Source organism: Opisthorchis viverrini, assembly GCF_000715545.1.
Source record: "Opisthorchis viverrini unplaced genomic scaffold opera_v5_313, whole genome shotgun sequence".
Classification (NCBI taxonomy): Eukaryota; Metazoa; Platyhelminthes; class Trematoda; order Opisthorchiida; family Opisthorchiidae; genus Opisthorchis; species Opisthorchis viverrini.
This window is the reverse complement of record NW_008751969.1, coordinates 274,953-300,848: the sequence shown is the minus strand read 5'-3', so window position 1 is coordinate 300,848 and position 25,896 is coordinate 274,953. Positions and strand designations below refer to the sequence as shown.

At 45.0% G+C, this 25,896-nt stretch overlaps 2 protein-coding genes across 2 annotated transcripts in view; one reads left to right on the top strand and one right to left on the bottom strand.

Moving 5' to 3' along the window:
• T265_09859 (hypothetical protein) overlaps positions 1-3,774 on the top strand; it is a gene marked incomplete at both ends in the record, with an annotated part of 5,220 nt that extends 1,446 nt beyond the window's left edge. The window contains 2 exons of the mRNA XM_009176062.1: positions 1,416-1,485; positions 3,625-3,774. Of these exons, the coding sequence (XP_009174326.1) occupies positions 1,416-1,485; positions 3,625-3,774 (220 nt within the window). The remainder of the gene's footprint in view (positions 1-1,415; positions 1,486-3,624) is intronic.
• T265_09860 (hypothetical protein) overlaps positions 1-25,896 on the bottom strand; it is a gene marked incomplete at both ends in the record, with an annotated part of 52,887 nt that overhangs the window by 2,580 nt on the left and 24,411 nt on the right. The window contains 8 exons of the mRNA XM_009176060.1: positions 1,584-2,411; positions 2,957-4,810; positions 9,323-9,877; positions 12,533-12,821; positions 14,126-14,346; positions 17,021-18,409; positions 20,606-20,897; positions 23,343-24,612. Of these exons, the coding sequence (XP_009174324.1) occupies positions 1,584-2,411; positions 2,957-4,810; positions 9,323-9,877; positions 12,533-12,821; positions 14,126-14,346; positions 17,021-18,409; positions 20,606-20,897; positions 23,343-24,612 (6,698 nt within the window). The remainder of the gene's footprint in view (positions 1-1,583; positions 2,412-2,956; positions 4,811-9,322; positions 9,878-12,532; positions 12,822-14,125; positions 14,347-17,020; positions 18,410-20,605; positions 20,898-23,342; positions 24,613-25,896) is intronic.

Here is a 25,896-nt window from a genome sequence, read left to right as displayed (position 1 = left end):
TATATAAGTTCTTGAGCCGGAGGATGATCTTTGATAGCAAGTGAGAGTTTGGAAGGTCGGTCTTGTTTATTAACATGAGTGAACACATGCTTTAAGTGGTACGCATTGGAAATCTTCATTTTTCAGTTCAGTCAGCGGAGACAAAGTCGAAGAAACAACACATTTCACAATAGGCTTCGTACATTTCTACGCAAGACAGCAAGAAGTGGTGAAACGAATGGATTGCATAACACGTGCCGTAATATATTGCTCCACTCATAGTCTTCCCTCTTTTAACTGGTGCCAAAACCGAGCGGAATCGGTCTTGAGGACCACAGGTGCCAGAGACAGCCATGCGGTCGTAGTAAAGAGAGAGTGGTTGCACAGATGTGTCGATGCGAGAGAATTGTGCGGGCATACCAAACACTTGACCTAATAAGCTTCATAAGCTGGATTGTGTTACTTTTGCTTTTATGTAGGAGTTTCATGGAGTGATTTTGATTGTAATGCAATGACCAGTACGACACTCCATCTTGGAACGTGCTCAAAAATGTCAAGTGTATTCTGTGATACGAGTACAGTGCGACGCACAGGTTACGTTAGAAATCGATTCATAACACGGATGGTTGTGAAGTGAGGGAAATACCTTAGATAATACCCTACGCTCTGTTTCTAGTTACAGTAGCCCTTTTTAATGGGCAGCGCATGCAGTAAGACCCCTGAAGGCGTCGATCTGAGCGATTAGGTAGAACACATCTCCAAATATGATCAGCTTCTGATTATATCTACGAAACTTGGGGCCAAATTACTGGGGACACCGGATCTGAGAAAAAGTGATACTGGCGCACCAAGAAGCGTATACTAGTTCGTTGGATGGAATTAATAAGTGGATCCTACTACAACTTTTTTTCTAAGGTTTCCACTTCATATGAGACAATGGTTCGCTCAGCTTGGCGAGTAACAAACAGGTGTTTGTCGCACAACTTAAAAGCAAAAGTTGGCTTGGTGGGTAAGTTGGGTGAGAAACCGTCCTTATAGTCGAAGTGATGTGGTGTTCTCATTGTGTGACTCACGCAATTGTAACTTTAGAGGTGTATGATTGCCAGAACACCGGCTAGCTGAGTGTAAGAGCTGTGAATTCTTTGAACCCCTCAACTATGAAACATCCTACCGGAATAAAAAACAAGTGTGCCCATCACGTGCCTGCTTCCCGTCAACCTTTCCGTTCATACTATGAAAAAGTTAACTATGCACACACCATTTTCAGATATTACGATAGTTCCAACATGTACCATTATGAGCTAGTTTTAGAAAGCCGATGGGCCAAGCTTTGTTTGCAGCGAGAAAGCGCCACCAGAGCGTTTTTGAACATTTGAAGAGATTGGGTTTTTCTCAGACGGTTAAAATGATTACAGATATCTTAATTTTTTATATAGTATCTTCTTTACCGGCTCAATCAACAGTCTTTCCGACAATCTTCAATATGCTTCGCTGGAATATGCGGAAGTAAATGACCAGGAGTTACAAACATCGTTCGGTTTTTGACCATTATTCATATGATCCGACCGAATGAGTGTAAGCGAATAAAAATGCCGTGAACTTACTGCATTCTGTGAGAACTTGCTAATCAGACTGCTTACTGGTCTGATGTGATATCGGCTCTCTGGGATCCCACTACCGCTCCGTGGTGATGAACTCCAACCTGGTCTACTTGAATTCGATTGTCCTCCTTGACTTACAGACGGACGTTGAGTCCCCAAATCGGTCGGTTCCAGTGAACCGCTTCGTGGAAGTTTCGAATCGCATCCTGGCTCTGTGGCGTAGGGCTTTATAAAGAACTTGGTAACACTTTTCGATTGCGCATTGTTCTTTCCACCTGTATCACATGTAGTGTCACCAGTGAGTTTGTGTGTTGAATCGCCGGAAAGTGATTTTGTGCATGTGACCGTTGGGGAGACTGGTGACAAAAGAGAAGGAGATGGGTATAATGTTTGAACTGTTCTTGATGTAACATTGGAGACAAGTGCCCCGGAAGCGCTTGTTTTGCCAGCAGATCTGTTTTCAACACCTGGTGATGTCTTTTCAAGAAGGTAGAGACCACGGTCATTGGTTATTGGACCGATCGTCTTCAAATGATTCAGATTTCGTTGTTGCACTGGATGCATTTCGGAGGAAGGGAATGTTCTAGTTGTACACGCAGGATTGGCAGGTATGCTATAACTACTAGGTACAAACGTTTGTCGCTCTCCTGGGGAGTGTTTCATTGAAGGTTGATTTAACAGGTCCGGCGAAGCAGGCGAAGCCTTTTGTCCGATGTGTTTCCAGTCCGATGAGGGTTTTTGTTTGTCCGTTCGGTTTGGCACATGCTCCTTTTGGTTTAAATCTTTCACATCATTGACGTCACCGGGTGCTTTCAGAGTAACGTTTGGTGACTGTAAACAAAGCGTTTAAAAGTGTGGTGAAGTTGAACAAGCCATAAGTAAAAATGAAGAGGCGATCTCGGATCCCTAACACATTGAGCGAACGATAAATCCTGCCAAAACAAAGTGGTTTTCTGAGCCAGACTGTGTAGCAATTGTCTGAATGGAAATTCATTTGAGAATGGTTGAGGAATTCACGAACTGGCGTGAGTAATGGTTAGGAATTCTCATGCGGAGTGAAATGAAATCACTTTGTCCATCCACCCTCGAGGGAATGTTGTGTATAATACATCAAAAAGTACCACCGATTTTGCTGACGTTGTAAGACCGGGTTTCCACGATGCCCTAGAAGTTGTCTATGCTCTATGAGCAAGGGTAAATGTATCCACCGGCCAAAGCATTAAACTTTCGTGCAGTATTATAACGTCGCGCCAGAAAAGTCCCGTTTTATGCATGCCTAACTCTGTCTACAACGCAAGATTCATTGAAAAACCTTAATGTATTTGAGACCGCCAATAATTTCTAAAGGAAAGCCTTTTTATGACTGGTGAACCTACCGTTTTTACTTTGCATCCGTTCCCTTGTCTGTCTTCCATCGGTTTTTGAGGAAAGAATGATAACTCTTTTGGTCTGAGGGGTTTGACCGGTGTGTCTTGAACCACTGAACATTTTGTTGGGCTTTCTTTTCCCTGTCTCGTCACTGAACTAATATCGGATTGTATTCCTTCTGGGGGGTCAGTCGATGTCCTTCTAGCCACTGGTGGTTTACCAACACTACTTTGCTCCCTTTTGTTCGATTTTTCCGCCAGCTGATGGTGGTGACGGCGAGCGGGTTGTGTAGAAGCCACTGGAAGTGTCACCTTTCTCAAACCAGACTTCTGTGTCTGTTTCGTTCGTTGGTGGATCCTGGGAGATCCAGTCACCTTTTCTTTAGTTGAGTTGGGTTGTTGGGTTTGGTTGTAATGATGTCGGTGGTGACGTGGTAAACGACAGGCGACGGATGTCTTTGAGAATGATTCACAGGCATTACAAACTCTCGACTCATAAACATGCTTGTAGGGACAAATAACGGATGGAAGAACCCGATTGGTCTGTTCTGAGTTTCCTTTGCGGTGAGAACCCCGAACCATCAGGGATACCGGACTGGCACGTTTTGGTAATGAACCTACTATATTTGCACTTGAGACAGACGGATCTAAACTCACTCCCCTGCGATTTCTTTCAGGACGGTGTGTTTGTACCTTATTGTAGGAATTCACACACCAAGGTGAATGCATACGATGATGCGAACGTCGAAGTGGAAGTGGTCTCAAATGGGGATGATGGTTATGAAGTGCGTAAAATTCCTCTGCCGCAACATCCAACGAGGATGTAGAAAAGGAATAGGATGAGGCTGATGATAGTAATGGACTTTCCGCTGGTGACAGTGTTGCCGAGGTGTGGTTGCCATGATAATTTCCTTCCGAATCGGACAAACAGCATACATCCATTTCAGTTGCGTCGTCATCAGAATAGGAGAGTCGTGCACCTTGCTCTGATGTGACGGCTGACTTCGCCAGTACGCCACGAGATTTTGACCGCCGTAGACGCCAGCCTCGCAGATACGCTTGAAGACCTTTGGCTGATTTGCGGCATGTTCGAATAGTTTGGCTTGTGGACAAGTAAGGAACCAGCTGTACGGGTGTTCGGTATCGATTAGAAGCACGAGCCAGGCTGGTGCTGGAAAAGGGATCGAACGACCTAGCCTTCTGTCTGGCAAATACACGTTCACAGGGGCTCAGCATCAAATCCGTTCTGGAAGAATTGGTTTTTGGACTGTTCATCCGTAAAGAATTTGACTTAATCAGTGTTTTCGGTGGTGACTTTCCGTGACAAGAACAGCCACATTGGTGATGCTCCCTATGCGCTAGTCTTGACATGGTTGAGGATGTTTTGTACGCCTTTGAACAACACTGAGCAGCGACCAACTGGAGGTCGGTTTCATTCGAACATGGAAAAGTACAACCAGCCGAATGTTGTTCGCCACTATGACGATGTTCTGTGTGCTTGTGGGAATGTGGGACCGGAGAATGACGAACTGCTTTTAACTCCATTCGGTTCTGCATTTGAGACGAATCTGTTCCACGTCCCATTGTATGAGGCAGCTCAGACAGGGACCTTGAAGAAGAAGAGACCGATGAAGTTGACGAGGAGGATGAGAGGGCAGATGAATCTCTTGAGGAAGATGAGGGTGAATGCGGTGCGGAAGTGGTTGAATAAGCCAGAGTGGACAAAGACCCGTGAGTTGTAGTACCAGGAGTGAACTTCTTCGACCCATGTGCAGAATCTGAACATTGAATGTCTCCTCGTAGTTCAAAGCTAGACCCATATGCCGGCTGATTAGTTTGGGTCGGCCTTGATTCGGTCTTTGTCTAAATTGTGAGAAAGAATATGAGACACATTATAACGACCGTGTGCTGTTATGATGCATTGTACACCACTGATAGGGTCATTGACTCCCTGAACCCAAACATAACACTAGTCCCTACATATGGGCGAACGTGTCTCTCATGCCATTTTGGTAATGTGACAAACCACCCCGGTTGCCAGATTAACCGTTGTGTTCCTGCCCTGCTGCACAACCCGAACCTGTAATGTGGTACCATAAGCGTATACTGTTGTGAACCACCACGGGCATGGAGAACAGAAAAAGAGGTGTCTTTTGTGTAAAACCTCAAGTGACAATGACAAAAGCAAGACAGCAAAAAACGATGCTTGCTTTGAAGGTGTGACGAAGCTGCTGCGTGCAACACATCGGGGCCTAAGGGTAGATCACAGAACATAGTCCTCACACATACTCAACAAGTTAGTAGTAACTCTGAAGTGAGAAAGCCTTGAACAGAAGTGACACGGGCAACCGACCGAGTCCCAACACCTAGAGGAGAACACATCACAAACTCCAACGAGAGAACGAATCTCGAAGGGATCCCACTGAATATGGTATGAAAGGTGCCTCGCCCACGATGACAATTTCAGGCTAACGCGCAGAACAGGCGCTGTCTGTACATCTGACAACCGTCCATCCAACGTCGTCTACCATACATTCTCGGGCGGACTTATGTAATGTAGGCCTGGAAGCAGGCCTTCAGTTTCTACAAAGTGTGCTTCTGCAAAACCCGGCCATTCCGCTCGGTTGTCTGAGTATCCAATCAACGCGTTCCGTTGATCGGAATAACCGCACGCGCAGTGCGTGTCAACTAACTCATGCCAATCTTTACCCTCGTTCTAGTGTGTGTTCACGTGATCAAGTGGCTGACTGTGGGATCGATTGAGGGGGTGCGAAGGATGAGTTATCGGATTACACGGTCAATTTGGTGAACTCCAGTTATATTATCCAGCAATTGGTGATCATGAAAACCAACCTGGTTTTTTTAAATGGTTTATAGATCGTGCAGTTGTGTACATGACCGAAGCGGTGCTTAACTTACACGCCAACTCATCTAAGCTTGTTTTGGATTAGGTCTACTGCGTATCAATACAGGGCTTGTCGTGTCCAACACAGCACAAAACTCTTCGTTTGAGCACCACTCAGTGAACAATATTCATTCGATCTTACATCCGAGACAGTTTCTCAACATTTTCGTCAGCAGTTCGGGAAAATCGGCGCATTGGTTGATTAGGTAGCCAACCAGAACACAAGAACCCAGCCAAATAGATTCTTTCTGAGGGAGTATCCGTAACGTACGGCCTACGCAAACAGGCCCTGTATAGTAGAGGAGCAACAGTGTCGTGATATGGCGCAACATGTTATCGAGCGTCATTTTTACTGCATGAAGTGAGTAATTTCATAAGAACAGCTGGTGGTCTGTCCATCAGTGTATTTCATTCTCCAAGTTAACCCTTCTGTTCGAGATAAGCACACATTGGAATGTTGCGGAACATAGGTGGCTGGGGTGCACTGAAACAGCAATCATAAACATGTTTCACCTCACCTCTAAACGAATGTCTGCGAATCGGACTCAATCGCTCGTGACGAGCGGTAAATTCACTTCTAACGTACTGGGCGTCCCAGCTTAGGTGCTTATCTGAGGTTAAGGTGTGAAGTGTTATACGTCTTGTATAGTAGTCGGGGGCGAGTAAGTTTATAGCGCAAGTAATACAGTGCGTGGATATGTGGAGCCTAGTGTATCTAAGAAAGCATACAGTCCTCCAGGTAGTGAATGAGCTAACTCAATGAATGCAAGGGAACTATGCCCGACAGGAGTTCATTTCAACGGCTGTAATCGGTGTAAAGTGGTTTCTGTTGATGCTGATCACCCGATTTCCAGTCGACTGGTTCACATATGCAATTGGTTATCATGTCAACGCAATTGTATATCACTGCCTTATACGTTCGAAAACCGACCAAAAGAGCGACATAAAGTTACGGACGATGGTTCAAAATTTGACCACCTCCGGGAGTGTTCTTTCTTCCATACTCCACACCTTAAGGTTAGACAAATCCTTTTCATAAGGCTCTCTATCTGCGTGACCCCCGTCAACTTTTGGTAGATATTGGGACATTACGAGGCTACGGTATACAGATGGCACTGACCTGAAAGCCGATTCTGTGTCAACTAACCGACTGGAAATTGTGACACTGACTTGAGCATGAAATGATGGGATTAACCCTTGTCACGCGATGCACTGTTCCACCTATGGGTCGTCCTGATGTGCTTACCCAATCAGCTTGTAAGTCACCCTGACACTTGCGTTAAGCCCCGATTATACCCTTTACAAGGTCAGCCAAGCAAACGCATGGTCACACACACCAAGACGAGGGTAGGGATTAGAACGCGATGCCTTGCACGGAACGTGCGTAGGTGTGTGTGCTTTGGTCAACGGATCGCGCCGGTTGAGCGTTCAGACAACTGACCTCGGATGGACTGTGAGCGCATAATTTCAATTGTTGGCCTAACTCGGATAATTTCAAACGGCTAAAACAAAGGATTGCACAAATAAAGTATGTGAACATTACATTGGGCTAGCAGAAACCCATTTCAAATGCGTTCCACATTAAATCTGATGGGGATACGGATGAGAATAGGACTCATTTCCGAAAATTAACCTTTCTGACGCTTGCCTCCAAGTAGAACTGTAAGACAAACGTAAAGACTTACGCCTTAGCAACTAGTGCCACAGGTTACACCAATCTAATAGACTAAACTTTATTGTAAAGTGTACGTCAGGTATCGTTTGGCAGATAATACCAAAGTGTGATCTTCCGTATGCCATGGTCACAGTGGGTGACTTTACCATTGTCAGTCCCTCAGCTGAACACCACACTGACCATTTGCACAGAATACTCTAGCTCATTCAGGTATGTGGATTCAAAATTTCGAACTGATAAATGTGAACTTCTGCAAGATGGTTTAAAATAACTTGGACCTGTCACTGATGTACTGTGACAAAAGAAGACGAACACTCTATACACACAACACAGTCGACACACAGACTCGCGCGCACGCACGGAGCAAGGAGTCAGCCAAACTCCACAAGTCCACGGACAAGAAAGGAATAGGTGTGGCAGCTATATCTGAGGAAAAAATACGTTTCCGTCTTCCGGATTCTCACCAGGGGACTTTCACAAACGATAAGTTCCTCAATTGACTTGCTCCACATTCCGCTTTGCATTTATTTTTATACGTGTTGCGTCTCACCACTCTCAACTATGATACCTTCTGAATTATACTTTGGCTATTATCATCTGTGCATTAATACACCATACTCTGAGAAGATAACCATAACCTAACAGCCTCCGTATCCAAAACTATTTATATTCGTTCCTGGGGATGCTTCTGACTGCGATATCGACATAGACCGTCAGACCGTATTCTCTCATGCACACTGACATCAGCGGAAAGGAACTACTGCAGAATCGGAACGGGAAATTCTAGCCTTAGTATATGCAGTTAAAAAGTTCCGTAAGATGTAAGATGCTACACTGAAGGAAGTTCACGCTATGTACAAATCAGAATTAGTTTTCCTCAGGGTTTGGATTTAAGAGGGACATATGTACGGTCGGCAGACTCCAACGGGGGCAAGTATTTGTGTGAGCTAAGAATTTTGGATTATCTATGTGCACAGAACAAGCTTCTGACGTGGGAAAGCTCTACTTCGATCTTACAACCAACAGAGTATGCAATTAAGTGGTTGAGAATGCTGAAATCGCTCAACTCACTCGTCAGGTTTCCTCAGATTCAGTCAGTAACATCTGAGTTACATGTCATCTGATAAAACCAAATTTTGGATGGTCACAATTAATAGTCTTTGATTGGTACAAGTCGCTCAGTTTTCGTAGGAACTCATTGGCCATTGCAGACTGTCACATCGGCGTATACGAACGATCTTGTATCTCACGCTACCTTCTATATTTATACATTAACACAAAAAGAGAGACAGATCTAGTCACAGAGTCTGTCCCAGTCGCACGCACGGCTTATGAAGCAGTCTACATGCTCAACTTCACGACCCGAACGGACGCAGCGGTTAGTTGCGCGGTTAAGGTGGTGTGTCAGGCGCCGACGCAGAACAGGGCAGATGTACAGCACACTCATCACATCAGCCCGTGAACTGACCAATGATGTGATTGGTTCATGTATTGATCGGGCATTGGTTGACCATTGTTCAGCATGTCTGCACCAACCTCAGCGGGCCCCACCCTCAATATATTCAACCTGTGCGACTCAGATCGGTAGTTCACAAGCGTCAATCATCCCACCGTTCGTCGGATTTCGGGTTCAACACTGGTGGTTATTACACCTTCAGCTTTCTTGACACAAAAAATCAGTTAAATCAAGTGATCAGGCTACATGGTTGAACAAAACAAACAAAAAAACTGTTGGCGAAATCTCATATTCATTCAAGACTAAGTGTTGATAAGATCAGAGGGATAAAGGAACTACCTGTGCTGTTTGACCAAGTCGTAAAAACTCCAAATTCTTCTCGGATAAATTCTCTAGGTTCTCATACTCCCCTGGGCTAGATCGTTTGGAGCCCCTGGATCTTGGAGCATAAAATGGAAGGTCATTGGACACTGGACTCAGTTGGGACTGGTTGTCTGGCCGAGAATGATGCAGCCCTGCTTGCATAATCTCCATACACAGGTCTGGAGGAGAGCGGCCAACCCAGTCAGTCGTTTGTTGAGTGATGGACTCATTCACTTCCGGAACCGGGCCAATTATTCGACCACCGTTACTCGAGCGGACCAAGTCGAGTTTTCGCTGTGCCATTGGGTCCCATATCAAGTTGGAGGGAATAAACGCATCCAGCATGACATTCGTGTTGGAATTACTGCCATCGATCGAGACATTCGCACCTTCCATACTGCAAAAACTTAATCCTGGTCCGGACAAATTGCCCACTGAACATCCAGCTCCACTACTGGTTCGTGTATCCATGCTTGACAGCACGCGGAATGTGCCATTTGACTCCATATCTGTGGAACTTGCCAGACTGAGCTGAGAACGCGAAATAATGAAATATGTTATTTTTAGTCAACATAAGATAATCCTGTCTGTAGAACATTGGCGACTTTAAATAGCACTCCACAAGAGTACACTGACCGCTACTTTCCGGAGGAACAACCCTGAAGAGTTCTTCCATGGGAAGAACGAAACAGTATAGTCCAAAACTTAAGATGGGCCATTCCAGAGGAGGAGTTGTAGCTACCTGGTCACCCACATACCTGGCTTTTCAGCTCACAGTCGCTCACTGGATCACGAGACTTGTCTTTTTTCATACTCGCAAATCACCTCACATTGAGGTGACTTATCGGACATCGATTGTCGGTACCGTCTAATGGGCGTAGCAACTACCCATGTTGTGACGCGCTCACGCACGCACAAACGGACCCTCATATTGGGAAACCGAACACAGTCAGCACACATATTCGCTCACGCGCAGGGAGCAAAAAGTCAACCGCTCTCCACACGTTCACGGACATTTATGGAACACGTGTATGAAACACGTTCCCACCGTCCGCACTTTCACCAAGGGATTCTCACATACGATAAGTTCCTTTTTTGACTTGCTCCCATTTCGCATTGTATTTATTTTTATACGCGTTGCAACCCACCACTGTCAACCATACTAAACACTTTTATTAGTGCACATACCTCCTGATTTGCATTATGGACATCATCAACAGCGGTGCACTAATAGAGTACTCCAAAGAAAGGTAAGAGTCTGCTTATCTAAGCTAAGTGTCATTTTTCGGCCTGAAAACTACAGCCTGTACGACTGGTCGATTGAGTAAGCGATTGGACAAGCAAAGAGCTGGTAAGTAGGACTGTTGGTAAGGTAGGGCACATCAGACATTCGGGGATGTTATACTCCAAAGTTGCGACTACGCAACGGCAGTTGCGCACCACGACAATCACGAGTAACTGATCAACTCGTGCCTAGGTAGGAATTTGGGACCAATTATCAGCAGATCACGCTACTCAGATCACGCGACCGCGCGATTCTTGGCTTTCCAGATTAAAAGCTCATTTAACTTGTTGATGTTTCCCATCTTCAGAACAAATGATTTATACCATTCTAACTAGAGGACCACTAATTCAAACTCCTCTAGATCTTCATGGGATGCTCGTGGCGGACAATTTCAGGCAAAGATGAAGCTTTTGTGCAGTGTTTTCATCCTTTCGGTATTACTCGGATTCAATTAAAGGATAGAATCTCGAATGAAATTACGAAATTTTCTCATACTATCAAGGATCCTTAATTCGATTTAATTCACTCGGTCTTAAAACAGATTTTCGCAGTATTTGAGAAACGGCCTCAAGTACGTACGGACACAAACTCAGCGAACTTGTCTTCAGTTGTCCCTACAGGCTTCAGATGGTTATTGGTGCTTGCTGTGAATTCCTAAAGGCTATACTTGGATAGCCAAATGCCAGATTACAATATTCTTGAATCCAAGCCCGAAGCTGCAATTTGCAGTACCAACTAAGTGCATAGGGGCAGTTCGAATACCACATCGAAAGTGCCAACATCGGATCGACAACTGGTCTGTTCCATGGAATCGGGCTATAGGAGAGGCCGACCGGGTTCAGCCAACTAACAAACAACTGACGTTTGTCAACCGGAACGATGGCCAGCCCACATTCGCCCTATGGATAGGGTTTATGAGTTACCTGAATGCAAGGTAGAGTAAAAATCAAACCCTAACGACAAACAGTGTTTCTGACAAAGCACGTCGACGGCTGATTACCGGTTTCATCATCAGATAGGCGTCGTCCCCAAGTTTCCATCAGTCCTACATCCAGAGACTTGCTCACCTAATGGGCCCTAATAAGGGCGAAGCCGTTGGTGGGCTTTCGGAAGAATGTACTGCACTATTTCGAATATTACCAACGGAAACATAGGGCGACCATTGTGCAATAAATTCACTTGGGGAACATCAAAAGCGGGAGATTCCACTAAGATTCAGCTGGGTATCAGGTTCAAATCAAGTTACTTTCGTTAATTGTGTCCAATGTGGGTTCAGAAAGAACATGAGATTAACGAAAACCGCACCTACCTGATGGGAAACCGGTCATGGGTTGTCAAAGTGTTTTCGCAACCTTATCGTTAATTGTGTCCAATGTGGGTTCAGAAAGAACATGAGATTAACGAAAACCGCACCTACCTGATGGGAAACCGGTCATGGGTTGTCAAAGTGTTTTCAGCAACCTTATGAGTAGTATTTCCTAAATAAAACACGTGACTAGTTTACGAGCTGGAAACAGGAAATATCGGTGCGGAAAACAAAAGTGATGATAACATGAGACTCCAAAAGGAATCTTGTTTGCGACGTTCAACCAAATATGGATGAAAAAGCTATTCGGGGTTCACTTGGATCGATCTGCAAGATATCTAAGTAGCTGACTTGCTATACTGACTGAAACTTGCTGACAGCTCACAGATGCGTCAGGCGGTCACAGTCCCCGAAAAGGTTATCGTCGCTCTTTTGTTAGTTGTCGCGCTGCAGTTCTTGCACATATTTTAAAGTCCATATCCCTCACTGTCAGAAGATGGAGACGATTCCACTGGGTTAAAAAGCAATATTCTAACCCAGCTCGTGGTCTGGTATGACTACTGCAAGCAATTACCATAGCCGAACAGTCACTTACCGGACGGTCAGTGCAGCCTCTCTGCTCATTCCTAAATGCAGCCGCATTCACGTAATCGGGAGAATCCACGAGAGTATGTTCTGGTTGCTTGTTTGTGGTTAAACTGCGTTCATGATTCCCATCACTAACACCAACGTCATCCCCATGTATCTTGGACGTTGATCTGCGTGAGGACTGGCGACGGTGAGAATGATGATGACGTTTCTGTCTGTGTTGGGGCAAGTGTGGCTGTGTATCCTCTTCGTGATTGACTGCTTGCTTGGACGATTTCTTCGACGATTTATGATGTCTGTAGGTGCGAGTAAATTAACGTAGATGGACTTATTATAAAAGAACAGAAACTCCGTCATGGGGGCATAATTAGCTCATGGTAATATCGATCGTCATTACACATACGTACTCCTCCCCTGAGGTTTCTACTTAACTTCAACTGAAAAAAGTTTACCCGATCTCAAAGTACTCTAGTCTCACGCAACGCGGGCAATGAAAGGCTGACCAATTTGTTTATATTCCTTCCTTCATGGGGCGGCTATCTGAATGAAGTGACCACAAGTTGTCCCATCTGGTTAACAATGGTCTGAAGAGGAGGGTAACTATAACGTCTATTTCAAAAATGACAGACTCATCTTGAATTACAGCCACTCAACACTGTGTTAAAAAACACAGTTCAATTATTCTGCATAAATATTTTTTTATTTAACTTCCACATGTCAATGAAAAATATAATCAACTGATAGGACCAGTCCCCAAACACATATCTTGTGCGGAACACCCTAAAAGGTTATAAGCACCTCTACGGGTAATGAAACGCTCCCACAACGAACGCTGTTCATATGCTCAGTGCCCGACTTTAGTTTAGATAATGGCATTGTCGTAGATTAAACAAACACCTTCATAGTACCATCAGGAACACAGAACGATGAATCTATTCATCAGATCAACACGTAGTCTATGGCTAAAATAATTAAAAGGAGAGATGAAGCTGGCTGATAGATCTGTATTTATAGTAGTACACAACCGGCCTGTATGGGCACCGAAATCTTATACGACGGCCGTTGGGCCGTTGAGCAACTGGGTCAAACGATTCCCACGTCATGTAGCAAGCTTTTCAGTTATTCTCACTTTTCTGCAGCTGAACGTAAGCCAGTTCTATCACGGGATGGAGTAAGGGATGTTACTTGTTGCTGCTGCATTAAAGCTCACCACCATGTCTCTTGTGCATACTGCCGCCATCCCAAACCAATGAAATTAGTGTATGCTACGGTTGTTCGACATTCTTCAGCCTCTGGCGTAATTTAGGTAACAGATGGGGTCTTAAGTGAAAAGAGAGTCTGTTTTTTTCCTGGTAGGTGGAATGATAGATTGAATAACACCAGCACGTCCCCAAAACAACCAAAGCACCGGTACGGTGATCCAGTATTCGAGTTGAAAACAACTAAAGTCTCTTATAGTGGGTAGGCTCAATGTTCGATTGGAACTTAAACTTAATGCAGGTTACGGCTGTATACCAAAATATGCGTTGTACTAAGAGGGGGTGTATGGAAATTGGTGAAAGGGGGTGTATGGATAATTGGTGAAATAATAGAGGTTTACCTTTGCTTAATTTTCCTTTCCTCTGATTCAGCCGCGGGCATCGTCTGTTCGCAAGTCTCCTCTACTTCTTCGATTTCCTCCGCAGCCGTTGACGATGAAAACATTTGTAGTTCTTGACTAGCTGTAAGATTTGGTGTGCTCACGCTGTTTGTGTGAAGAGTTTGTTGTTGCAACAGAGCCAGGCGATATTCGGCAAGCAGTCGGTGAGCCAACTCTGTTTCCTACAGAGAAAAAAAGTCATCTTGTGCAAGGATTCAGTCAAGCGAACTAGGAAAAACTCCGAAAGTGCCGAAATACCACTTTAGGAAACTAATGAGTTGCGTTCTACCGAGTTCCCCTAAACCTAGTTATTTTAGGGGATACAAAGTTATTGATTTACAGTCCCCTCCTCCACCCAGTCCATGAAATAACTGACGTTTAATAGAATTTCGACTTTTCTTTTGGCCTTCAGATTGCTGGCAGCATCTGGAAGGCCGAAATTTATCTGCAAGCTTCGATGCCAATCGTACTACCCTAGCGAACAGACGATGAGAATTGTTTAATAAACGAAAGGAAACAACAGTCAGAACAGCCGTCTTTTTGTCTTTAGGCACCTTGGCCGCACGGTGCTCCTAGCTGCAAAACCTTTTGGCGCCAAGAGGTTGCATTTTGTTGTGCATATGCTCAAATCAAAAAACTTTTCTAATCTGCGTTTACATTTTCACAGGTCACCAAATTTCATTCTCCACTAAAGTAATCATACCACTGGTCATCATCATCATCATTGTCAGCTGTAATAACCGCGTACTCGTCGTACAGTGGTTGTAGCTGCCGCAGTTTCGTTCACCGATGTTTGGGGGGGGGATAGGTACAGTGGGCTGTCAATTGGGGGGGCGTCCACCGATGTCCCTCCCCAATCCCTTCCCACTGCACAAGCAAACGTCACTGGGCCATTTGACTGTTAGCCATCTGACTTGGTATCGCTAGCCAAGTGACAACCACAACAAGTTCAATCCAGCCACAAACAAAAAACAATGATGCTTTTTTGTGGTTTNTGGCCAAGCCAGCGCAACCTGTGCAGTGTGATCAGTTCATCTATCGAGGGTGAGTTATTTCTCCCGAATACCATTCGACGTACTTCAGAATTGCTGATCCGGTGTTCCCACCAGATTCGGGCAATGCTCCGAAGACATCGATGGTCAAACACTGAAAGTCTTTTGACATCCTCGGGGCGCAGCGGCCAGGTTTCTGATCCATATAGTAATATGGAGCGAACCGCAGCATTGTAAACTCGACCCTTGACAGAGAGGCTGATGTCACGCCTACGCCACAGGTGACGTAGGTTCGCAAAAGCTGCTCTGGCCTTCCCAATCCGGATGGAAATTTCATCTTTCTTGAGACCACTGGAACTGATACAGCTGCCCAGGTAAACAAATTTATCTACTACCTCAATCGGTTCATCCGCAAGCACGAGGCTAGGGTTCGAGCCCACCCACTCTCGCAGTAGCACTTTACACTTTGCAGGTGTGAAGCGCACGCCGAACCGCGAGGCAGAATTATTTAGATTATTTAATATTGTTTGCTTTACTTTGCTAGCATCACTGGCACCCCGGGATGCCTAGATGGGTTCAAAAGTTTGAACTGGTATTCTTAACTCAATTGTCTGACTGTTTCAGTCCATCATGGACACGTCATAGCTTTCGAAAATTCATTTTCATCGTGTGAATACTGAGCGCCTTTTGTCCTTGCTGAAGCAACGGCGACTTGCCATCGCCGGCTGTGGAAACAACTGGAAATTGCAGTCAGCCTGGACGTGCCCTTGTAATGACGTCGTCAAATGGCGATGACCGTAAGACGATTGTAGATAGACCCATAATTTCCACTAATCCACTAGTGCGTACGATCACGTGCCTCACGATGGGACATCTAACAAATCAGAGCACTTCAGTCCCCTACCAGAACACCCAATCCGTGCGTTCCGTCTACCAAAACACTCAAGTACGCGCGTTCGGTGCAAAATGATCCACGTAATTCCCTTCCCAGGTTTGCGTTTGTGTGCAATCCAGTGACTGAGCCGAGTCGACTGGCAGCTGGGCTGTGGTGTAAAGTAAAGTAAAGTAAAGTCAACGCGCTGTCAGGATAACTGGTTCCGTGTGAGACCTCCGAATATCCCGAGGTCGATTGGACATCCGGATCGATAGGTGGGCTGGTGTGGTGTTGCGCTATTAGTGCGGCGCCCTGTCCATTCCGAAACCAGTGGAAAGGCAAATTCTGAATCAGGTTAGTAAGCGCCAGATGATCTAAACATCGAATGAAGCAAACTGTCTAGGTAGTTGAGGCCCAGAAATTGGGGACCTCAATTCCTCTATAAACCCATGAGACCCCCTGCACTGCGCCGGTTTAATGATCTAGCTGATAACTCCTAGCTAATTGCAGATTTTCTATTAGTGCAAAGTTTATACATAAAGCATTGATCCCTCGTTCGCCATTCGGATCAGATGACTGTGTGAAGTTTCCAGTGTGCATTAGCCAACGTATGTCTATGGGCGTCGACCAACATCGAGTACACGATTCCATCCAAGGTGCGCTTTTTCTTTGGCATGAAAACAAAGTTCAGCCCCGGGTAAAGTTGTTTATGACATTCATAAAACGCTGGTTGATTGGTAAAAGGTTTCGGGATACCATAGAATCTGATAGCTAAACATGAGCAGAGCTGCCTTCAGGCAGTTTCTTTTGCTTGTGTAACTGCTAGCTATGATACGTATGAAGGGATGGCGAGTAGTTCTGGCATTGTCTCTGAATCTTGTATCAACTAGCTTAGCACACACACCTCACTGCCAGTCGCAACAAGTTTTACATGTACACAACACACATCCAATCACAAATGATCAGAACCATCATCAGATCTAGGCTCACCTTAATATTAGTGAGACTTAAAAGTTGATGAATATCTGAATGTGTCAGCAAATGCAGTGGTCCGTTTGATGGGGGTCGCTGTGAACTACTCTGTTCAGACGAACTCGAAGTAGTGAGTACACTGCTAAGAGGTTGCACAGAATCCAGGGTGTGATGGGATTCATCGAGGGCTTGGTCCTCTATGTTCTGTGAGGATAAAACTCCCAGCGGGGTTTCCTGTGTACTCCTGCTCTCAGTCGTCACATCCGGTCTCATCACATCTGTTGGTTGGGTCGCCAAAAAGTGAGATAGATTAATGCCCGCACTCGGTCTCGCTGAACGGTCCCATTCGGAAATGGCTGCATTAAGCTGATCTACTCCTTGCTTAATCACTTGACTTGAATTGCTCGGGAGGCAGAGGTCATCCCAAACAAAATGCAGTCGCTCGCTGGGTGTTGTTGGTGGGGCTGAACTGTGTCCATTTGTGGGTGAGTCGCTCTCATGCGCTACCTTCTCAAGATCATTTTTGGGCCAAATGTGGTCTAGCGCTGACCTTTTGAACACAGGTCCGGCGCCTGAATTCTGCACGGAATCAAACTGTTGAGATGGCGATGAACTCCCTTTTGATTCTATGCCAGTTGGTATTCTGTATCGGCCAAAGACTTGCTCCGATCCGTCCACTAGTTTTTCGGGGCACTGTCTTGGTGGAGTGACGGCTAAACGGTGAGCGTCATTTAGTTTGAGCGGACACGGAAACAGTCGCCACCCCGGTGAGGCGCGGAAGGCTCCTTGCCTTTGTAGCGGTGAAGATCTCTGAAGCGAACTGGCTGAAGACATAAGTTGTCCGTCGCTGTGCTCCTTTTCTGGTGGGGTGCTCAAGCTACTCATTTCAGCGTGCTGGAGTGTCTGAGATTTTGCTGGAAATCGGTCCTGCGGTGAGTGAAGTTCTCGTCTTGACTTTGAGGACGCAGCAGTCCCACAAGGTCGATTCTCATCTACGCCGACCTTACTTGGCCATGGTGGATCTGGAACCGTGCTGTCACTTGGAGGCGAAGGTGAGTGTTGACTGAATGGAGTTTGTGTTGGACTTGGTGGGTACAGGTGAATCGCTGGAGTGATGTTGCAGGTGTTGACCTGTGTCATACTTCCACTATTATTCTTCCCAGCTCCCAGACCGATAGGTATGTCAGGGTAAATGATGGCCGGTGGTTTACTGTTTATCACGTAGTTCGACGCGTCGCCAAGTCGAATTCGATGAAGTTCACTAAGTTGACGAGCACAAGCTTCGCTTGAGGAACGAGCGATTCGACCGGGTTGAACTGTCGGGAGAACTGAAAGCTGGTGGGATCCACCGGGTTGAATACTGCTCAGAGCTTGGGCCATAGAAGCAGTTGAAGCTTGGTTGTTCATCTACGGAATTAAGGAAAGTAATAAGATAGCTTTAGGAATGATATTTTGGTACATGATTACGTGTTACATCAGGCTATGCAAGCCTACACGAAGTAGTCAGTAGACTGGCTGAACCCCATGTGATGTACAAATAGGTTTCATCAAGCCACGTAGTCCGTTGAGTTGAGTGGTACCAAACAAGAAGGCAATGAAAATTAAAGTATATACTAATAACCCCCCACATACTTAATTCCACTTCTTGGCTTTTCACCATTTCAGCATACTTGATATCCCTTTCTTGAGTTCGTTTACCTTGCACAACCTGATTCATTTTCACATTTATTTTCGCTCTGGAGTCGATATTTTTCAAATGACCCACATATCCTTTCATCACAAAGATAACTAACCAGCATCACTGAATCACAGTTCTGAATCCTGAAGTTTATTGGGAAAATGTGTGCTGCGCTTCAAAGTTGGTTCGAAATAGAAGCTACCCACCGGTTTGCATGACGTACATGAAGAGTAGTTCGGTTCTGGTAAATACGAGAACGATTCTGCAAAGCTAGACAGTGCGTCGAATTTGGATACATGCCAAGGCTCACTAAACTCGAGATTAAACCGCCTGCACTTTTGCGAAGCAAAGGTTGCTCTAGTATACCATCCTAGAGCAGCAGTGTGATAAGACGTCCGGCACGAGCTTTGACACCGAGGACTTCAGTAAGGAGTTCCCAAGCCCGTCTACTCAAGCTTCTTTCAGAAACGCTCGCGACGTTCATTTCGCCGACAGCCACACAGTCCATTTTAGGTTCATGTAGAACATAAGGTTGACGAAACTCGGGGACTGCGCCTTCCGATGAGCCCCAAACTCGAGATTAAACCGCCTGCACTTTTGCGAAGCAAAGGTTGCTCTAGTATACCATCCTAGAGCAGCAGTGTGATAAGACGTCCGGCACGAGCTTTGACACCGAGGACTTCAGTAAGGAGTTCCCAAGCCCGTCTACTCAAGCTTCTTTCAGAAACGCTCGCGACGTTCATTTCGCCGACAGCCACACAGTCCATTTTAGGTTCATGTAGAACATAAGGTTGACGAAACTCGGGGACTGCGCCTTCCTGATGAGCCCCAAGATGTGCGAAACCGGTCGTGGGCTATCGAAGAGATTTCAGTAACCTTGTGAGTAGTTTCTTTTATGAAAACATACTGCGGTATCTCGAATATCATGCCAACTGAATCATGAGGCGGCCTGAGTGCAGCACATTCAGTTGTAGAATATCATAAATGAGAGATTCCGTTGAGTCTCTTGTGAGAACCAAATTGATTTGCAAATGAGTGTATTTCTCGAAAGAAACTTTCAGTTTGATAAATGCTGTGGCTGTTTTAAAGAATTTTGTCCCCCTTTCACTCTGTCTGCCAACTTAACTTTGACATGTTCACAGGTCGGTGATTACTGTCGGTTAGTTTGAATAACTCCTCTTTCTCGAAAAGGTTCCCACGAATGGTGACCCATTGCAGGCACCTCTGACCAAGTGAAAACTTCTCAACTAATTCTGTGAATACAGTGAGAGTTTAACACTGGTGTATGTCACGCACTGTGTCCTTTCAGATCTGTACAGAAACAATAGAGTAGTCAGACTGATGTGCGATGACCACGCAGACGACTTCGGGAGCATTGGTTGAGGCTTTTTAATGAAACTTCCATACGGAAATTACCTCCATTGGGGTTGCATCCTCCAGTGGACGTAAATGTTCTTTTCTTCTCATCACACCCGGTGTTGTTTACAGGGCCATTCTTGTTTTCGATATATATCAAACACCCTCACTTACCTCGTTCTGAGTGAGCTACAAATATATCTATGATACGCTTATCATTTATCGCTATTTTGGTTCCCACACGTGACCCTAGCACCAAGTCCTTGCTGTATTCATCATTTCTGAACCTATGTCGTCTGATCTCGTTTGCTGGCGCTGCTGATGCAACAGCGCCTGTTGCAATGTCTTTCACGCCGTTTAAGATTAGACCACGTTTTGGGCAGGCAGTTGCCTACCGTAGACTCACCGCACCTCATATGGAACATACATTTATGAATCTTATCTCATTTTGTCCGACCTTGAGACGCATCTTTTCCCAATAGCCAACTGTGGTGGTACTCATATAAGTTGTCGTGGGCTATGTCACTGAAATTACCAGTTACTCACACCCCCAAATCGACTAGACTTACTTGCATGTCGTTCGTTTTACCGGGTTGACTTTCAGAACCGACGGGTGGTGAAATTTGCAGAGTCATTCCACGGCCGGCGACAGTGTGGCTCCACACTGTGGGCAAACGGTGTTTTGCTTCACTTAACCAGCGCTGGAATTCGTACAGAGGCTTGTTCGAACGCACTTTGTGGTCACGGCCGCCTACCGACTTCCCAAACGTTGTGGGTCCAGCCTTGTGCAAGCTTTGATTTCCCACAGTATCCATTTGGTTTTGTTCATTTATTATTGCGTCCACAGCAGCCTGTTGACGCCTGAAAATTAGAAGAATCTCAGACCATTGTTGTGCGGTAGATTCAAGGCATTCCAGGTGATATCGTACAAGACCATTAATATTCGTCAGGTTTTTTATACAAACAGCTGTCATAAAAACATTCTACCGGAATTCACTAAATCGGTTGAGCCTTACCTACTAATACGTCCGTTTGAAAACTATACTTTTTAACTGTCAAACGCAGTCGTTTTCTCAGTCAGCTAAACCACAAACAGGACAAGACGACTAACAGACAGCCGTTAAACGTATCATAAATGTGGCAAAAGCGAAGACAGGAACTTGTAGTGGTGCTCGACTGTCTGAACTCGTTTGCGAAAACAAAAGGGTGATACAATCTTTATCAAGCCAGATCTTTGAGGAGCGATCTGTATGCCAATGTCAAAAGCCGGCGGAAAGTTTGACTACTGTCCACGAGCTGAGTGATTGAATGGATGTGGGGATAAAGCGCCCACTGAAATTTCAAGTAAAATTTACCGCTGCAGTTAGATGAGCCGGATGAGATGACAATTTGGTTGAGTCTGCGAGGCAAATGATAAACAGTGTTCATCAGCCTTTTGCTGCAAACTGAAGTAAAGTCAGGTGAGGTTCTGCGACCAGTGGGACAGCAATAAGATGCTAGCTTCTACTAGTTAAAATACTGTAGGAATATGCCAGATATAAGTATGGTCTTTATACAATTTACCAATAAGCGGGTAAGTGGTCAGACAGCAAAGCTTTTCGGTAAAGGTTGAGTGAATAACATGCGAACACAACTTTTAGTCCCTTTTGGAAAACCGTTTCTATTCCGGGGAAGACGATGTTCGGTAACGAAAGTCGGTGAAACTGGGCATTACAAGGAAACAACCTGAAGACTCCTGAAGTGTAGCTATCAAAACCCACAGCAATCTGGCGCCATTTTATTCGCTAAAGTTTCGTGAATGCCCCTCATACGGAGAGCAAACTATTTACACCAAATGATCGTTCTTGTTGACCCACTTGCCTGTTGGTTGACCATTCAATCACGAAGTAGAAATCAATCATTAATTTACGAATGCAAGGGATGTTTTAGATGAAAATCATCGGAACCCAATTAATGCGAGATGGCTCAGTTGTTAGAGTGCGAAGTTACTGACCAGAAGGTACGTGGTTCGAGCCCAACCTCCGCCTCTCAAATTCCACCATCTAGTTTTCGGCAATCATAGCTCTCGTTCTTCCTTCGGATGGCATGGCGGCTAGGCACCGAAAGGGTGTTACAGCTGAACGATTATCCTTATTATTGCATCACTCGTATATCGTCAAAGCAAGGGATAAGGAAAAAAAATAGTCTGATGAGCAATATCTAAGTGCATCATAAGTTAGCCACCAGCAAATAGGAAGCTGGACCAGGTAGGCAAAACGCAAGTGTGTGATGACGATAAGAAAAGGGCCCAATATACTACTCATAAGGTTACTGAAAATTCTTGGACGGTCCACGACCGGTTTTGCCCTTCTTATGGTTCATCATGTACGTGCAGTCCCCTAGTTTCCGTCAAATTTGTATTCTACTTGAAACCACATTGCATGAAATTAGCGAAATGCACTCAAGTGCAAACAAAAGAGGTTTTGAGAGACTCATCCGGAACGCAGCTAAATCTCTCGTTTATGACGGAAACTCGGGGACTGCGCCTTTATGATGAGCCCCAAGAAGGGTGAGACCGGTCGTGGGTTATCGAAGAGTTTTCAGAAACTTTACGAAAAGTGTACTACGTCCATACATGTATCGCGACATCTCGAATATTGTACTGCCTGAAACATGAGGCGGCCCGGTGCATTACATTCAGTTGCTTGAAAATATCGTAAACCAGAGATTCAGCTGGGTTACAGGTAAGTCTCACAAAATCAAATTTGTCTGAAAATGAGTGTATTTCGCTAAGACAATGATCCATTTTTCGTCTTCGACATCAGAAATATGATCAATATCATTGAAAGGACTGATTGTAGTGAAAAAAATTCCGAGCAAATATGGCATTTAATTTGGAGAATGTTCTGATGTGGCGATTCATTTTTATTGTACCACCTGTATCTTTACACCGCAGTTCAGGATGACCCATTTTCAGCAAATCATTGAATAACAACATCTTAACTAAATCACTGATTTTTTCTGAGAATAACCCTGCAGATAGCTATTCTTAGGCCACATTGGCCGTTAAAGAGTCCAATCTCGCGCGCAAGTTTCACTGCCTCAAACATCGCAATATCTCGATCAAAAGTGGTTTTCATCCCATTTATAAACACGAAGGGTTGACGCCCGGTGAAATCGACTGCAAATATCCGCGCTATGGCTTTTAACAGATAAGTGTTCACAAAAACCCGTCCACGTGCTATGATAGAAGTATGTGACACTACGTAAGTAAAACCTACGAGGTATCCACAAAAAGGGAAGTAGAAATCACCCGGTAAAACTTACTTCATTTCCACTTGAGGACGGTAATGGTGTTGATTAAATCCAGCCAACAATGGTCTCAGAGGAAAGACATTAGGAGGCCACAACTTACGGGAGGCTGATCCCGTAATCATTGATCTAGTTGGTGCACTAGTTGAGACGACTGTCAAGGGCGCTTTCGAGTTAGGTTTGTAAGACATATTTTGGGTTGCAGAACAGAGTGCAGCTGGGAAGCGAAAAGTGGTTTTCTTTGTTCCGTTTTCGTCAAACTCCTCTCCTTCAGGATTGGAATTGATGGAACTAGTAGAACTGGACGTTGAACTGCATGACTCATCTCCTGAATCGCAGGCGACGGTTGGTTTCTTTGGTGGTTCAGAGCAACTTGACGAGGAGGAAGAGAACGAAGCTCTGGAGGTTACAAGTCCATGATCCGAGGAACTGTCAGAGGATACGAGAGAAGATGGCGAGGATGGAGCTGCGCCAATGAGCACACTACCACTAACACCACGTAATGGCAGAGCGACACTCTCTCTCGCATGACTCGTCGATGCAGCACGTGGCTTGTGATCCTCAAGAGGACCTAGATCTGGATGACGGTGATGACGTTCGGAGTGATTTCTGTGTGACCTTTCAGTGTTCTCAGGTCTCTTTACTGATTGAGGTTGCGGTTGGTGATGTCGCCGGTGGTGATGCGATTTCGCACGCTTCGTAGTGTGTGGCTTCCTTTCGTCCAATTTCCCCGGTGTATTTTCAGCTGATGGTCTGGATTTCGTTTTGGTACTGCCTAGTCCGTTGTTGCTCACACCCGCACGTGGTTGGAACCAACCTGCTGGACGAAGCCAATCACGACCCGGGAGGCAAGTAACACATCCTTGATTGATCATCTGTGAATCTAGGGTATCGGCACCGCTGCGTAAACTCCATTGTCCAACTAGCGTGCCGGTTTCACTCTCAGCTGTACCTTCCCGGATTGCACTTAGAATGGCCAGGTTTAGTTCATCCTTCTGCGTGTTATTCATCCCTTGACTCGGCCCTCCTAACAATACGTTCATTGTCGGTGACTTTGTGTAACTCAGGTCAATACGAAAAGGGCGGCGGCCATCTGCGCCATCTTCGGATTGGAGCATTTCCGACAAGAACTCAGCATTCTGTTCAGCTGAGCCACGCGGATGCAGTAAACCTTGACTGGTTGGATAAAAATTTTGTCGTTGTTGCAGATTTTGGGCAGAAGGATTGCTTCCACAAATGTCTCGATTGGGGTCTGGGATTTGACTCAAACCAAGCAGGTTCGGCACTAAAACAAAGAACATTAGGATTAAAATTATTACAAAAATTATGTTCAAAAAGTGAGTTACCGGACAAGCCTTTTCAGGTGTTGGTAACTCAGGTGAAGAGTCAGTCAAGTAGCACCAAATATGGCTGATAATCAATCACCAGGATTTTGATAGATACATACAAGCGCAAATAACCCGAGATAATTGAAATGGTGAATAAAGTACATCTCCAGTTGAGACTGCAGAGTAGTCTACAGTACCGTCAAACAAATGATCGGTATAGGTGATAAATTAGGAGAAATACCAAAATAATCAGGTTAACCACACGACTGGACAATTACATGATACTCACTCCATTATATCCCGCTCAGCTTCCATCTTGTAAGAAACATCCTTCTTGGCTCTCACTGAGACAACTCGGGTTGAACCACCAAGAGTCTATTCAAAACTACGCACGACCCACGGTGTGGGGAACGTCTGGGCTCGATATCGTTTGGACTGAAGGACGGGAAATAGGCAAGACTTCAACACGCTCGGTCAAGACCTTCGTACATTACAACTGCGTTCAGTAAACCTCCACATCGTCTACTACAACCTATCAAGTGAAGAACACGATAAGTCCTTTCATTTTTCTTGTATATCCCAATTATAATCATGTATCTCTGGTAGTCACTACACATAACTCATTTAATTTTAGTGTTGTTCGCCTACTGATACTACTTTGAGTAAAACCAATAACACTAATAAATTGGTGAGTCAAAGCAAACGATCTAGTTGGACGATTTCATTGGCATTTTAAAGACCGCAATGCGGGCACAAAACAATTCACACAACTAAACTGATCAGCTTGCATTGATACTTCTTTCTTTACGCACAACGTTTCGTTCACCCTTAAACTGGCTTATGGCACAATACTACGAATATCTGGCCAGTTTTTTTTTGAAATAATAAATGAGTTGTGTATGGTGACTACCAAAGACACATGATTACAATCGGGATATACAAGAAAAATGGAAGGACTTCTTCACTTGGTAAGTTGTAGTAGACGATATGGAGGTTCCCTGGACGCAGTTGTAGCGTACGAGGTCCTGACCAAACGTGTGGAAGTTTGGCCTGTCTCCCGTTGTTAAATCCAAACGATATCGCGCCCAGACGTTTCCCACACCGTGGATCGTGCGTAGCTTTGATGAGACTGTTCAATGTGCTGTGTGAAGTAACGTGTGCCTGTTTCCTACTGTTGTTGATCCGTATGTATGCATATATATATATATATATATATATATATATATATTCTTGTTGTATGT